This window comes from Martes martes (assembly GCF_963455335.1).
Source record: "Martes martes genome assembly, chromosome: 1".
Lineage (NCBI taxonomy): Eukaryota > Metazoa > Chordata > Mammalia > Carnivora > Mustelidae > Martes > Martes martes.
In genome coordinates, this window is record NC_137888.1 from 74,002,594 (window position 1) to 74,019,611 (window position 17,018).

General features: G+C 34.9%; 1 protein-coding gene across 1 annotated transcript in view; it reads right to left on the minus strand.

Moving 5' to 3' along the window:
• HLTF (helicase like transcription factor) overlaps positions 1-17,018 on the minus strand; it is a 54,211-nt gene that overhangs the window by 13,500 nt on the left and 23,693 nt on the right. Inside the window, exons 10-18 of the mRNA XM_080796536.1 lie at positions 16,766-16,856; positions 15,140-15,219; positions 15,013-15,054; positions 14,108-14,197; positions 11,599-11,696; positions 6,538-6,681; positions 5,810-5,948; positions 4,977-5,112; positions 3,315-3,494 (exon numbers count right to left, since the gene is read on the minus strand). Coding sequence (XP_080652662.1) covers positions 3,315-3,494; positions 4,977-5,112; positions 5,810-5,948; positions 6,538-6,681; positions 11,599-11,696; positions 14,108-14,197; positions 15,013-15,054; positions 15,140-15,219; positions 16,766-16,856 — 1,000 coding nt within the window. The remainder of the gene's footprint in view (positions 1-3,314; positions 3,495-4,976; positions 5,113-5,809; positions 5,949-6,537; positions 6,682-11,598; positions 11,697-14,107; positions 14,198-15,012; positions 15,055-15,139; positions 15,220-16,765; positions 16,857-17,018) is intronic.

A 17,018-nucleotide genomic window follows, 5' to 3' on the forward strand; every position in this document is an offset into this window, starting at 1 on the left:
AAATGTGGGTAATCCTTGTGCTGACTTTTTAAGATTATTGTTAACTAATACATATAAAAGCACTTAGGGGGCTCGTGGACAGCTCAGTCTGTTAAGTGTCCAACCCTTGACTTAAGCTCAGGTCTAAGCTCAGGTCCTGAGATCCATCCTGTATTGGGCTCTGTTCCCAGAGGATTACTTGAGATTCTTTCTCCCTTGCCCTCTGCCCCACCCCCACTAGCACTTGCATTAAATAAACAAAAAAAAATTTTTTTTTTAAGATTTTATTCATTTATTTGAGAGAGACAGAGCACAAGCAGGGAGAGTGGCAGGCAGAGGGAGAGGGAAAAGCAGGCTCCCGGATGAGCAAGGAGCCCAACGCAGGGCTCAATTCCAGGACCCCAGGGATCACTACCAGAGCTGAAGGCAGACACCTAACTGAGCCACCACCTAGGTGCCCCTAAATAAATAAAATCTTTAAAAAACACATATAAAGTACTTAAATGAATGCATTAACACCTAAAAAGTGCTCAGTAAATGTTACTAAATGTACTACATATTAAAAAGAATAAAAATAACCTATTTTCTAAGGTTTCAATAAAGTTATTCTTCTCAACCTTTTCAAACAGAATAACCTTTACAAACAGTCTATTCCCTGGCATGGTCACTTATTACACTAATAGTCAGCACTTCAGTTTAACAAATCTCTTTTGAGTACCAGATAATTAGAGCAGAAGCCTCCTCCAACCTCACTAGCCATTCCTGTCTTCTTTGTTAGACCTGTTCTCCAACTTCACTCATTCTTGGTGATATCATCCAGTTTCATGCTTTAACTAACCACCTATACACAGGTGACTTTCAAATTTACATCAAGAACATTCCCATGAACTCTAACCTTGTATCTAACTACAAGACATCTCTACTTAGAAATCTCAGAGGCCATCATGCAATCAATGGGTCCAAAACTGAACTTCTGATCTTCCCTGAAAAAAACTGTTCCTCTCATAGACCTAGTTCTGCAAATGGTAATTCCAACCTTCCAGTCACACTCATGTGAAAAACCATGCTGTCACTTTGACTCCTCTCCCTCACTCCCCATACCGTATCAGTCAGCAAGTTCTGCTGGCTTTGCCTTCAAACTATAACAGAACCCAGCTGTTTTTCACCCCCTTCATCACTACTACTACTGTAGTAAACACCGTGATCTCTTTCTTTATCACCAGTTATCCCTATTTATGCCCTTACTCCTAGAATATCAATCTTAACACAGCAGCCAGTGATCCTTTTAAAATATAAATAAGATTATGTCACTCTCCTGGGTTAAAACCCTTCAAAGTTTTCTAATCTAATAAAAAGGAAAATCCAAAGTCCTTGAAATATGTGCAATGCCTTATGAAACTGTCATGTACTCTCACTCCAATCTCTGACATCATGAGATCTTGCTCATATTACCCAGCAACACTTCCCTCTTTGTTGTTCTTCAAGCTCAACTGAATATTCTTTCAACTCAGAGGCTTTACACTTGTGGCTCCCTCTCCCTGAAATGTCTCCTAACTCCACTCTCTTTTTATTTTTTTATTTTTTATTTTTTTTATTTTTTTAAAAGATTTTATTTATTTGACAGAGAGAGATCACAAGTAAGCAGAGAGAGAGAGAGAGGGAAGCAGGCTCCCCGCCGAGCAGAGAGCCAGATGTGGGACTCGATCCCAGAACCCCGAGATCATGACCCGAGCCGAAGGCAGCGGCCCAACCCACTGAGCCACCCAGGTGCCCCCTCCACTCTCTTTTTAGATCTTTTCCCACATAGACCCTTCTCAGTAAGGTCTTCGGTGAATATCCAATTAAAACAGTTTCACCATTTCCCATTCCTTTTCTCTGCTTTAATTTTTTTCCATCAAATTTTATTTTTTAAAATTGTCTGTTCCCCTCCGTTAAAATATAAACTCCTTGAGGGTAGAGATTTTTGTCTGTTTTTTAATGCTATATCCCAGTATGTGTTACACAGGCACATATTACATTTTGGTTGACAGAATGAATATGAAGGAAATTTCAACCACCACTGAAAGATTCTGAACTCTGAAATCACTTGCTTAGTTAGAACAATCTTTTTCAATCTAATTCCTGTTAAACCTGCTTTGTATTCCAGTGAAGTTCTTAAATCTGAAGATTCCCCTATTTTCTCTGCCCTGTTCTGCCTTCACTTCTCTCCTACTCATTCTGGTGCATGGGCACTCACATCAAACATGTTCTTGCCTCAACTAGAATTTCTCACCTTCTACCAATCCCCAATCCCTTTATTATCTACTTCATCAATTCCTATTCCCAAGATTTCACGTGCTGTTTGTAAAGTCGTATTGACTTCTACATATATCCAATAGTACATAAAGCCTATCCACCACATTAAGAACCTTACAACTTTTTAGAATGGCTGTAAATCCCGTGCTCTTCCTCAACTTCCCATCACCTTTCCCTGTAGATACCCTTGCCTCATATTTCACTAACTGTACGCTTTACCACCCACTAGGCTTCATTTTTCTCCACCAATTTGCTTTATTCTCTTCTCCATCTGTAGTCTCTTCCATGGTCTCTCCTCAAGGCAGTTAACCCAAATAAAATGCAAAAAAAATGACAGAGCAACCAACTATCAATCCTATGTACCAGTTCTACTTTCTTCTTCCTTCTGCAAACGTCATGAAAAATCGTCTCACCCTACCTATAGCTGCTACTTCTTTGTGGTACACACCTCAGTATTCTGGTGAAACTATGCTAAGAGTTTACATCAATAACTTCTGAATCACCAAATTAAACAGCTTTTCTAAGTCTCTGCATCATGTGATACTACTAACCATTCCCTCTTTCTTGACTATGCTTTCATGGGATTCTCCCAATAGTTTACTTTTTTTCCTAATTCTGTTCTTCACAGAATCTTCTATGGTAATTTCTCTTTGTTTTCCTACTTCTTAAATATGGGCATTCCCCAAGGTTTTGTTCCTTAAATAGGTTTATTATCTCTCGCTATATATACTTCTCTCAATGTTTTTATCTACTCCCATGATAGACAGCCAGGAATAGAAGCAAGCAAGGTCTCACTAGCCACTCAGAACTTGCCACTTCATGTAAACTTTTAATTTTTTCCTAACTTAAGGAATTACTCACCTGTAAATTATAATACTATTTCATTTACTTCAACTAATTTGTAAAAAGGAATTTAAATCAAGAGGCAAGTTATCTTTCTGTATACTTGAGACTTTCCTAACATTTCTAAGAAATACTATTCAGTTAAATTGGAAAGAAAATAAAAATTATTTTCTAAAATAGCTTTCTTTTTTCCATACCTTCCAATAGTAGCTCTGCCTTCATTTTTCACAGACTGATAAATTTTTCTCTCTTCATCTGAAAGTGTAATGTGCTGAATAAATACTTTACGTTCTGGTAACTCCAAAACAGGTTTTCCTTTGATTTTGCTTGTCTTTGTTCTTCTTAGGGTAATATTTTTAATTAGGGATTGTAAGCGCCTAAGTCAAAATAAAATAAATAATTACATAACCTTTTATTTCTATGTAAGTTGATTCAACAAGAACAAAAAAGAATATTTAATATATTACTACTATTTTAGAAGCAAAGTCAAGTTTTTCTTAAAAAATCCCCTTGTTTTGAGTCTTATCCAGTCTGATAATCAGACATATATTCTACCAATAGAAAACTATAACAATAATGCATTCGTTGCCCTTAATTCAATACCTGTCACACTTTAATCTTCTTTTATCCTGTCTTTACTTTTCTTAACTTCTCCTTGTTTTTGTTCTATTCACTAACTTATTTCTCACTTCTGTCAACTACATCACCTAATATTCAACATTCACATTCTTAAGTACCTACACAAAGTACAAGGCATTATTCTAAATATCATAAAACAAATAAGTGGGAAGATCTTACCTTCAAAAGATTTTTCAGTAATATAAAAACCAAAGTACAAAAATAATTTTTACAAAAATGCCAAAAAAAATTCAAACATGATGTGACAGTTCAGAAGAGGGAGAAATGCCTTCTAGGTTCTACAACCTTTACACTCCCTTCTCAACATCAGAAAAAAAGGAGGCACATCAATTCTTTATGGAAAGAAAGGTTTTTAAGGAAAGGTTTTTCCTAACACTGAAATATAAATACAATTTCTTAAATTAGAATTTACATAGTTGATTCTGAGAATCAAGCAGACAGTTCTGTAAACTAGGTTGGTGGCTGTTGAACCTTTTTCACTATAACAGTAAGAAACACATTTTATTCCATCCAGCAAATATATATATAAAAACACATACACATACAACAGAAACCTTTCACAAAATAATACTACATGTGAAGATTTAAATTTCTTTAAATCTTCTACTATTTCATTTTCTTTTATAATGCTTGATGCCATCTTTATAATGATTTTACGACCTGCTAATGGATCCCAAACTCTAAAAACCACTGCTCTAGGCAAAAACCTTAAGCTACATATTAGCCTAGTACCCTGTGAAATGGCTACCATACCAAGCTAAATTTCATTTATCTGTCTCCATGAGAAACAACTTTCTTTCTTAAACTCTTATGAATGCCAGTGTATGTCATACCATTCAATTACCACTATATAAAAGCTACATAAGTTGTGAAAATTTAATGCACATTAGATCCTCAGAGCATACAGTTTTTCCTGTCATTGTTTAATCAATTAATGATGATTTCATGGGCAACAGCAACATACAAAGACTATAAAGCTCTGCCTTTCCTTTCTGTTTGACTAAAATCAAAGAAAGGGAAAGCTTATGTTTTAGTGGTAGTTAGAAATCCTTGTATCCCCAAACAAGAATCACTAGGCTCTGAGAGCCAAAGACATTAAGCTATAAACGCTCTTGGAAGAAAGCCAGCAGTGAAGTTAAAATAATAATCAAAGTGACAATTGGTTCAAGCTGCTTAGTTATTTGTTGCCAATATTAATCCGTTTTCATGAGATTACTTACCTAAGTCCTCCTTCATCTCCCATTGTGACAGGACGTTGTATTGTTCTATGCCACCACTCTCTATCAAGAAACGGTTTAAGTTTTAAAAAGGAAAGAAGAGACCACAAGTCCTTTAAAGAATTTTGAATCGGAGTACCTAAAAATAACAGAAAACTGTTGTAACTCTATAGTGTATCCATTCAGAATATCCATCTCACCCAATCAGAGGAAACAAGAGTTGAAAATGGGCATTCTGCACCAAGCACACCCACTATCAAGGTGTAACTATAATCCACTTTAACAGTGGATTATAGTAAACTCAAAATATGTACGTAAACTCAAAATAAAGTTTTGCTGTAATTTATAGCTCTCACTTGCCATACTAACAAAGAAAAAGACCATATGTCCAGTAAATTCAACTTTCTCCTTATCCCAGAACATCTGTTGATTTGATTTTTAAATCAGCAGTACTAGCAAGAAGGAAAAATGAATCTGAGTTTACACTGTCTTCCCCATGTCCCAGTAGAGGTGTCACAAGTAGCAAACAGGCCTGGCTTCAAGATAAGAAACAGAGAAATCGAGATTCTCATTGGAGAATTTAAGTGTTTAATGAATTTCCAAAGTTCAAAAAAAAAAAAGTCTAGTGATTTGTTCCATAAACCGACTATAATTCAAATGTTGCCACAGCATAGGCAACTGTGAAAAAGAAGTCAAAATACTTTATTAAATGACTTTCATGATTAATTATGGACAAACTTTATATACATGTGAAGTTTACAAAGTTACCTCACGAAAATTTACTTGATGATACATATTTGAGAATTAATTTTTCTTAAAAAACATAACCTTTTTACCTGTTAATACCCATCTTCTTTCTGCTTCTAAATCAAGTACAGCTTTTGTCTGCTGAGCATTCGGATTTCGGATGGCATGTCCTTCATCCAGGATCACTCTTAGCCACCTTATGCTATGTAATGGACTATCACCTTTAGTCTGAAATAAATGTTTCGTGTGAATTAAAAACACAGGAAAGTAAAATAGTACTTCATGTAATTTGGTAAACACAAATTATTATTCTTCAATATCAACACCTACTAGGTGGGAGATAGTGCTTTAAGTTCTATATACATAAATTATTTAATGCCAAAAAGCTTATGAAGTATTATTTACTCCTATTTTACAGATGAGAAAACTGAAGCACCAAGGCTGGGAAGTATGTTGCTCAAAGGACCACAGCTAGGAAACAGTAGGGCTACCATTTAAACCTACGTAGCCTAGGGACACCTGGGTGGCTCAGTTGGTTAAGTGGCTGCCTTCGGCTCAGGTCATGATCCCAGCGTCCTGGGATTAATCCCACATCGGGCTCCTTGCTCAGTGGGGAGCCTGCTTCTCCCTCTGCCTCTGCCTGCCACTCTGTCTGCCTGTGCTCACTCTCTGACAAATAAATAAATAAAATCTTTAAAAAAACAAAACAAAACAAAAAAAACCTAGGTAGCCTAAAGTCTGAATTTTAGAACACTTTAGAAACCTGAAGCATATTTCTTATATTCAACTTCTGAAATATGAGTTTCAGCATACTTACTCCGTAGTCATGAGTTAAAATGTTGTATGTAGTCAAAACAATATCCTGTTTTGAAAGCAAGGCTGGGTCTCTTATTCGATCAGGACCATAATAAACATAAAAATTCAAGTGCACATCTGCTTTTATATGTTGTCCAAACTGGTCCTAGAAAATTAGAAATATTTAGAATAATAAATAGATAAATAATAATAAAGAAGCTTGATAAACTACTGTCCTGTACACAAACTACTAAAATTACATAAAATCAAGTTTCCTACAATATAAGCTAAAATAACAATAGTAACAATACTAATTATTATCTTGTCAGGAAAATGGATATACATGCAGAAATAATGCATTATATAAATTTTGCTTGGCCTTACCAATGAGCAGCCACTTCATTTTTAGGAGGAAAAATAACCAAATTTCTTTAAAACTGTAATTATTTTTTTTAATTTAGTATTTTAACAGATCGGATCTTTAATGCTTCTAGTTAGTAAAGTTTGTAAAATCAAAATTAAACTGTAAAAGAACAAGCAGTATTTTCAAGAATGTAGGCAGAGATTCAAGGTAGTATCCACTTTCATTCATTTATCACAGACTTACTATTTGCCAGGTTATCAACAGAAAGGTAGTAAAGCTAAAAAGAAAAATAAGACCTGGTCCCAGCCCTCTCTGAGGACATGATCTGTTTAAAACACTTGACTTTTTCTCTCAAATCTGAGAGATTCTGAGCAGGGAAAAAAAAAAATCATGGTTAGATTGGAAAAAAAGAAAAAAGGATACCAGAGAGGGGCGCCTACGTGGCTCAGTCAGTTATGCGTCTGCTGTCAGCCTCAGGTCATGATCCTGGGGGTCCTGGGATCGAACCCTGCATTAGGCTCCCTGCTCAGCGAGGAATCTGCTTCTCCCTCTGCCCCTCCCCTCCCACTGCTTCTGTGTTTGTTCTCTCTCTCAAATACATAAACAAAATCTTTACAAAAAAAAAAAAAAAAAAAGAATATCAGAAAAATAAAACTGAGAACCTATCATATGAAAGATGATAAATAAAGCCCTGATGTACCAGAAGTAAGCAAAGAATGAGAAGGACAGGTATAAAAGATAACCAAGAAAAAGGGACTAATGGGACTTGAGGACTAATTAAATATGGGATATTAAAAAAAGAGGTGAGGGAGACAAAGAAGCCTCTCATACTTCAAGTGAGTGCCTAGAAGCTATATGATAAAGATATAAAGAAGTTTTAAAAAAGAAGGGGAAAGTGGGTATAAAAATGAGAAAAAAATGGGGCACCTGGGTGGCTCGGTCAGTTAAACGTTTGACTTTGGCTGGCTTAGGTCATGATCTTGGGGTCCTAGAACCAAGCCCCATGTTGGGGGTTTGTGCTCATTAAGGAATCTGCTTGAGATTCTCTCTCTCCCTCTCCGTCTGCCCCTCCCCTAGCTTGTGCTTTCATGCTCTCAAATAAATAAAATCTAAAAATGAGAAAGAAATAGTATTATTATTTTAGACATTTAAAATTTCTGGACACTATAGAATGACTGGATATGTATGTTAGAAATATTTATTTACTTATTTTCTTATAAAGATGTATTTATTTGAGACAGAGAGAATGTGCAAGTGGGGGGATAGGCAGAGCGGAAGAGAGGGAGGGGGAAAGAGAAAAAGAGAGAATAAATCCCAAGCAGGCTCTCCGCCAACTATGGAGCTGATATGGCTGAATCCCAGGACCCCCAGAGATCATGACCTGAACAAAATCCAGAACTGGACACAACAGACTGAGTCACCCAGGTGCCCCTACTAGGAAAAGTAAAATACTGGTCTGTAATACAATGGAGAGATGGACTTAACAAAGTTATCAGCAGACAGTACATGAAGCTACAGGAATGAGTAAGATTTTCTAAGAACATACATAATGAGAAAAGGAAGTTAGGGCAGAACCTACAGGATGGCAGTATTTAAATAGTGCGCCTGTTTTTATTGGGGTACTTTAAAATATTCCAGCAAATAAAAAAATAAAAATAAAGCAAATGTGGCAGACTTTTGAAATTCTTGAATCTTGTTAAGTAAATGCAGATCTCATTAAAAATTTTCCTGTTTCAAAAAACATACCATGCTTTAAGGTGGGGGTGGGGAGAAGAAGGCAGACTAAATAGAAACCATGGAAGAAAAACAGTGGTCAGAAAATTGGGGAAGCAACAAAATTGGGTGGGGGAGGGGGGAAATAGCAAAGTTTCAAGATGGAATACAGTGTTGATTTTTTAACTTGTAATTTATGTTCATTCCCTTCTTTACACAAAGGTTTAAAGATGGCTTATAAAATAAGACATTAACAAAATGCTACAAAAAGGAAAATAAAAGAGCAAAGGAAAAGAAAAAGGGAACTCACTGGACATGGTAACAATGAGGTCCCTGAAGGCCTTCACAGTTTACAGAGGGTGGGAGCAAAAAACCAGACTATTAGGGGGGGCTGAAGAGAGAATGATAACTGAAATAGTAAAGGCAAAAATACTAAGAAAGAGGATAAAAGATGAAAGAGTAAACGTGAAAACTTACAGAATTTTATTAAGAAATCTGGTGAAAAAGAGAAATAATTCAATATGAGAAAACTGAGTCAATGGGCTGCCTTGAAATGAAACAGAACAAATCTGTAGCAGGATTAGACGTGAAACAGAAAAAAATTAACTTTCTAGAGAAAAAGAATGATAGTTTTGAGTTTCTTGTCACTGTTCTTCAGTGTGTGTATGTGTGTGTGTGTGAATAAAATATGTGTTACTTCACTTTCTCTTGGGAAGATAACGGGTCCAAATATCTAGAACAAGTATGTGCTAGAAGTGGGATTGGTATCTTACACCTTTAAATGGACTCTCCCCTATCTAAAGACAAAAAAAGGATGATAAGGTAGTTCTAGCCAGCTCACTAGGGTGTTATGACATTTATTTGGAGGCTAGGAAGAGAGTAGCTTATTGAAAGATTGCAAAATTCTAATTTTTAAAAAAGATTTTATTTCTTTATTTATAAATAAATAAGAGAAAGAGAAAGTGTGTGTATGCGCACATGAGCAGGGGGAGGGACAGAAGGAGAAGCAGACTCCCTGGCTGAGCAGGGAGCCTGACTCAGGGCCCGGTCTGGGACTCCAGGATCATGACCTGAGCCCAAGGCAGACGCTCAACCAACTGAGCCATCCAGGCACCCCACAAAATTCTAATTCTTGACCAAAAATCCATACAAGCCCAACCATCCCTCATCCTTAAAAATCAGTTTTTTCTATAATCTCATTTAGGCAAGACTTTGCCAAGGAGTTTCCTTTTGAAGCTTCTATTATCTAAAATTTTGTTTTCCACATACAAAATTATAACAAAATAATAATGACCCATTTTTAAAATACATATCCCAAACCAAGCCCACAGTTCTACTGTTTATATCCCCATTAATACTTGCAACCTCACCCTCAAACTGTCATTCTAGTACCTAAGTATTGGCCTTCCCAAAATGCACTACATTTCTTAAGAGAATACTTCTGTTGGAATAAAAAAAAAAGACCAAAAAGAGCAAGAAAGAACTAAACCTCACTCTCGTCCTAAGAGGAAAAATGACACACTAATCAGAGGTTAATTAAAAAAAAAATACACCAAAAACTTAAAAAGAACAAGACAAGAGTACGTAAGAGTCAAGAAGAAAGAAACATAGAATCTGACACTTAGAAAATAACTACTAATCTTTTCCAAAGCAATTTAGAGAAAAAGTGGCAGAAGCCAGATTACAAGTTAAATAGTAAGTAAAAGCACAAAGTGGAAATTAAACCCTAAAAGATAGGACAGCAAAGGAAAGGGTAAGAGTAGCAACTTAAAAGTGAGACATAATTAAGAGGAAGTATTTAAAAATAAAAAAGATCCTGGGGCGCCTGGGTGGCTCAGTCATTAAGCATCTGCTTCTGGTTCAGGTCATGATTCCAGGGTCCTGGGATCAAGCCCCGTATCGGGCTCACTGCTTGGCAGGAAGCATGTTTCTCCTTCTCTCACTCCCCCTGCTTGTATTCCCTCAATGAGTGAATGAATGAATGAATGGAATGAATGAATGAATGAATAAATAAATAAATATAAAAAATAAACAAAAAAATAAAAAAGATCCAAGTATGTTTCATGAAAAAGCCAGTGGGAAAAGACTAACCAGACAAGAAAAAATAACAGATAAAATGCAAAGGTGGGAAGAGATGGAATCCAATGTACAGACCTAAGGTAATGATCTTAAAAAGACTAGGACCTCTTCCACCTCTGAGATTAGAGGAGGAAAGGTCAGGAGAGATGCAATAATAGAAGTGGCAAGAATAGAAGTTCACGTCCAGCGGTCTTTCTGTTCACAATACTTCTAATAGAGCCATTATTTCATTTTAACATGCAGCTTAAAGCTCAGACTGGAAAGGAAACCTAACCAAGCTGCTCCTTATAAATAATACATCAAGAGGTTCCATTCCAATGTAATATTTCAGAATAGAAAAGCAATCTGGAAGGAAAAAAAGTTTTCCGGTGGGTAGCCTTAAAAGCACAGGCTCTAGAATCAGTATGTTGGAGACTATATCCTAACTCCATCATTTATTAGCTGGATGATCTTAAGCAAATTACTTAATTTCTGTGTGTTTCAATTTGAACACCAGGAAAGTGAGAATAATGGTTGTGAGGACTAAATGAGAAAATCAATTAAAAGAGCTTAGGGAAAAACTGAGCTTAGTAAATGCTACAAGTTGTTATACACAGAAGTTAGTGTAGTTCTTAGAAAAGAGTTTTCAATAATTTGTAAATATAGCAATCTTAAATTATGTATCTTTCCTACCTTGTGGGACAGAAATGGCAGAGGAAGAAGTACAAACCTAATCTTAAGATAATAATTAAAGATGTTTCCTTCTCTACTATAAATCTTCAAATAATTACTTTTATTCAGCAAATAAAACCCTAATTCACCTAACAATTATCTTAACGTGCTGACCAAGGTTATCTTTCCCAATGAATGACTCTAACAGAATACTTTTTACTATACAAGACTAAAATATAAATTATGTCATATTTTTAAAAGGCTGTGAAGACTTACAATCCAGTTGCTTAACACAGAAAGTGGGCAGATGATCAGTGTTGTTCTTGATCTCTCTTCAACATCAGTTTTCTTTGAACCCTCCACTGCAGATGCTCCTGAAAAGAATGAATCAGTTGAAACAGTCTTTAGTTTTATTCTCATATATATGAAGTCAATAAAGAGATGACAATATATGCCTTCATGAAAAGAGAAAAGAGAAGAACTAAAATGAAGTAGATAGACTACTGTTTCCATCCATGATGACGTAACAGGAACTAGATTTTACCTTGTCAATTTATTATTTTTTACCTTGTCCCTTTAAACAACTAAAATCCAGACAGTGATTACTTGTAAGAGGAGGTAGAGAGTTATGATTGAGAGGAGATACAAGGAAAAAGTTTGGAGTATCTCCTGATATGTATTTACATTATTCATAGTTATTAAGATAGCATTTGTTTTATGCAGTTTTTGGAATCTGTACAGTCACAACCTCATGTAACTTCCTCCCACACTCTACTAGAGTGACAAACAGGATACAGCAAAAGTGGTGGTACACCACTTCTGAGATTAAGTTATAAAGAATGCAGTTTCTGTCTTGGGTGCTCTCTTCCTCTCTCTCTCTGCCCACTCCCTTTGGAGGAAACCAGCTGCCATGTTGCAAGAATACTTAGGCAGCCTATGAAAGGACACACTATGATTTTATTTTCCATTCCCCTACTGGACGGTATTACATTACTTCCAATATTTTTCTAAAACAACACAGCAGTGAAAACTACTTTTTCATGTGTCCTTCTACATATCTAGATGATACATCTATCTTCATTATATCTGGCCTAACTGCTCTCCATAGTAATTTATACTCCCATCCACAGTGCATAAGAGTTCCTGTTGCTGTCCAATCTTGCCTATACATGGCACTGTGAGGTTTTTAAATGTTTGTAAATGTAATGGGTGAAATGGTATCTCTCTGTTCCTTTAGTTTGATTTTTACAGTGACTGACTCTATCTGCACAGCTTTCCCTACTTTTATTGGTTCTTTACGTTTTCTTTCCTTAGAATGTGCATTTGTATTCTTAGTGGCTATTCCCCTACTGGACTGTCTTTTTCCAATTGATTGGCAGAGGTTTCTTTTACACATTCTAGATACTAATCCTCTGTTTAAGTTACACTTAACCAGAAATATCTTCTTCAGTCTTATCATTTTTCACCTTGTTTATGTTACACTTTGATGCATAATAATTTAAAATGTAGGAGAATTTTATCAATTTTTTATGACTTTTTGTGTCTTATTTAAGAAACCACTATCATTTCTGTCTCCACTCACTGATTTTTGTTTCTATTCCGTTTTTCTTTCAGAATTGTGGTTACTTTTTTTTTTCCACAGCTATGACTTTAAAGTTTTTCTCTTCTAGTATAGTAGAAGTTATGTTATGAGCCTGCAAGAAAGAACTTTTTGAGATGAACTTAATTCTATCTGAATTCTAATTTTACCTCAAAAAAAGAATTCCATGTTTCTTAAAATTTCTAAAATTAGGGTCAAGAGTATTCTATCTGAAATGCCTATATTTTCAATTCAATTAATTGATTCTCGGACCAAAAGTTAGCTCTTTTTTCATCATTCTGTGTTGGGTCAAATATCATCTCCTTAAACAGGACCCTTTCATCAATCATTATTTCACTACCCTCCTTTATTTTATTCACAATTCCCATTATTTAAAATTATGTGTTCTCTTGTTTATGTTTTCCCATCATTAGACATAAACTCCATGAAAATAGACTTCTGCATGGTATATCCCCAACATGTAAGATATAGGAGACTAAGTTACAGAGATACAATAACTAGACCCAGATTTCCTTAACCTTAGGGTTCAAACTCTTTCCTTCTCAAATATTTAGATTCTTATACAATGTTTTCCTCTGAACTACAGAATATAAAATTATAATAAAGATGACTAACATTCATAAATGAAAAACAAATTCTACTCTACCAAGAACTGAATCTTTATTATAATTTAAATAAATTCAAATAAATTGGGTTTTAAAGAGCCATCAATTGCTCTGGGCCTTCACTAGAAGAAAACATTTCTGTTACTCAGATGAGTTAAGGACCTCTTTCCATCTATTTTTTACCTAACTAAAATAAATAGAATAAGAAAAGGTACTAGGAGAACACAAACATGCACTTCCAGGAAAAATGGAATTATCTTTTTCTATTCTCTACTTTCTAAACTTCTTGTACATGTTCTCTTAACTGTTGTCATTAAAAAATTTTTATGTTGAGGGCACCTGGGTGGCTCAGTGGGTTAAGCCTCTGCCTTTGGCTCAAGTCATGATCTCAGGGTCCTGGGATCGAGCTCCGCATGGGGCTCTTTGCACAGCAGGGAGCCTGCTTCCTCCTCTCTCTCTGCCTGCTTCTCTGACTACTTGTGATCTCTCTCTCTCCCTCTGTCAAATAAATAAATAAAATATATTTTTAAAAATTTTTACGTTGAAAAACAAAAGCTAAAAAACCATGAAATTTACTGACCCTTTTTCAACATTCTCCTTTTTGTTGTAGGGGTAGATGAAGTAAGTGCACATGCAAACTCTGTATCTTCTTTAACCTTAGAAGATCCTGCTGAAATAAAACCACAGAATCATTAAGATATTTGGAAACTTATTCTCTCCTATGCTGAGGTACAGGTACCTCCTGAAGATAGAAAATAAAAATAACAGTTTCATACTCCAAATCTTACGAGTGTATATCATCCAAAAAAACCCAAAATATCTGGTGACCAAAACTGCTCAACAAAGGAATGTAGTCACTTGTCATAAAGTGTCATAAAGTGTTACTTCTCTTGAGGAAGAGATGTGAAAGCAGGAGCAACCATATACAAAGTGAGATTCAGCTTCCAGGTGGAAGAATATTTTCAAGGAAATGGATGTTTGACTTCTAACGATGAGGCTGCCAAATTTTCATATTATCAGCTGTTGGTAATGAGTAATTTTCCAAATATAATTTCTCAACTAATTAGTAATACAGTATGATCTAGTTTACAAGAAAAGAAAGAGTTATGTTTTAAAGGTATAGGAAAAAGTAATGACACTCACTGGTTATTTTTACATCTATATGACAAAGTGAACAGTACTAACACTAAGAAGGAGCTCCCACCCAACTTTTATAATTATAATTTATTCACATAAGGTTTTAGTGGAGTCATTTTATAAGTAGTAAAAATTACTTTGTTTAAAGTTAGTTTAAATATTTCTCTAGATTTTAATTTGAAATTAATCTTTCAATTTTCCTCATTTACCACCCTTGATAAGTGTAAACGGCAATCAAGTGTAAGACCTATTACCAAAGAATCCAAGCTGGAGAAATATAAACCTACGGAGTTTTACTTTAAGTAATCCTTAAGTGTAGATTATGGATACTGAGATTTATATACATACCTTTTACTCTTTTAGTCTCAGACTGTGGATTTTTCAGTTTCCCTACAACAAAATGAAATACAAAAACAGTCACACTAGGAAATTAGAATGTAAGACACATTATCAAATCAAATCCATTTCATACTACCTTTCATTTTCTGTGGCAATTCACTTATTTCATTTTCCTCTGAATCACTGCTTTCAGTGTGCTGGATAGCAGTTTTTCTTCTAAAATAGAAGTATAAACAAATTTTTTCAAACCAAAACAAAATGGGATATGAAAACATCAGTTTAATACATGCAGTACAAATGCTTCTGTGTTGCCTGTTTGTCTTCTGAAAAAATTTCAAGGAAAATTTGACAAGTGAATGTAAAATTTGCTAAAAGCATTTTGCTTTTACATGCAGATGCATTTACTATACAAAATACAGTACCACTATTATTAAATTTGAAAGTCAACCATCCTAAAAATAATACTCATTTTTAATAGTGAGCTTAATATTTGGCAATTCAAATAAAACAAAACATCTATATAAAACTAGAACTAAAAAGTAACTCTTGTCAAAGAAAATACTTCTAATATAATGAAATGAGTAGCTAAGATGCAAAAATGCAATTCTCTTACAATGAAAAATTTTATGTATTTTGTGTAGAAACAGTACATTACAGTGGTTAAGCACCTAAAAATAATGGACTTTGGAGTCAGACTGTCTAGATACAAATTTCTATTTCCCTACTTATTTGCTATGTGACTTTAAGGAAGTCACTTAATATTCTTCTATGCCTGTTTCCTCATTTGCAAAACAGAAATAAAAATACAATTCACTTCATAAGATGTGTTACTATATGCAATGTCCCTAAAACAGTGCCTGTTGCACAGTAAATGTACACCTATTAACTATCCTATGTGTGGTAGTTATTACTTTTTCCTCCACGGCCTCATTACTATTTCCATGTCCTTTATGTCTTATTTGATGAATCTAACAGTTCTGTTCTCATGCTCATGGTCAGTTCAGAGTTGTAAGATTTTAGATCTATACGAGAAACTGAGGAGTACTGGTTTTGTGCTCAGTTTAGACAGGTATTAATGACAGAAAACAATTAACAAAGCCCCAGTTTTGAGATCCTTACTGGACTAGCTAATACAGACTCAGTTTTGTGATCCCACCTACAGATATTATGGCAGACAATATACAAAAAGCCAAGTATGTAGACCTACTTCTGAGGGTAAATGAAATTTATAAAGTTAACAGATTCAAGTTAAGATCAGAGGAGCATTATGTATTTTATTCAAATTCTCCCTCTAGTTTACGTTAATATAACACTCTCCATAAAAAACCTCATCACGTCTTATTTCTAAAGGTGAAATGACAACTGCGATGAGCAAAGAGCGCTTCTATCAAATCATCTAATAGCTGTCTGTTTTCATTCCCTCAAAATACAAAGAAAACTCTTCTAAAATCAACAACAACAAAAAAACTTAGGAGCTAGATCTTAGTTCCTATGTGAAAGAAATAGAAAAAAGGTGGTAGAAAGGTAAGTAATTATTAAAAACTACTAATTCACTTATTTCATAGATTAGTATTACTTTTCTTCACCTATAAAATGAGAACACCTACCTGCCTAAGTCAGTGATTTTGGAAGTTTCAAGTAACAATGAATTTGAAAGAACTATATAACTGAGATAAATGGTCATATTTCTCTCCTATATCTAAGAAAATGGAGAAAGAGTTTAAACAAACATTACACACAATCAAACCATAGCGAAGTTTACCTTTTGGGGCGGGAGCTAGACAATTCTGACTTGGGATATTTATTCTTTCCCTTGACATCTGAAATACTGGGTTCTCCACTACATCTAGATCCTTTCATTTCAAAGAAAAGGACAAATATACAGAGTATTAGTAAATTGTCTTGACTACTAGCAGTATCCTTAAAACCTCAGTTTTCCAAATCAATAGTTCAACTTTTTAAATATCTTCATTCTTGTTCTTTCAATCAGCCAGCTCCTCTCTCTACCCACTCAC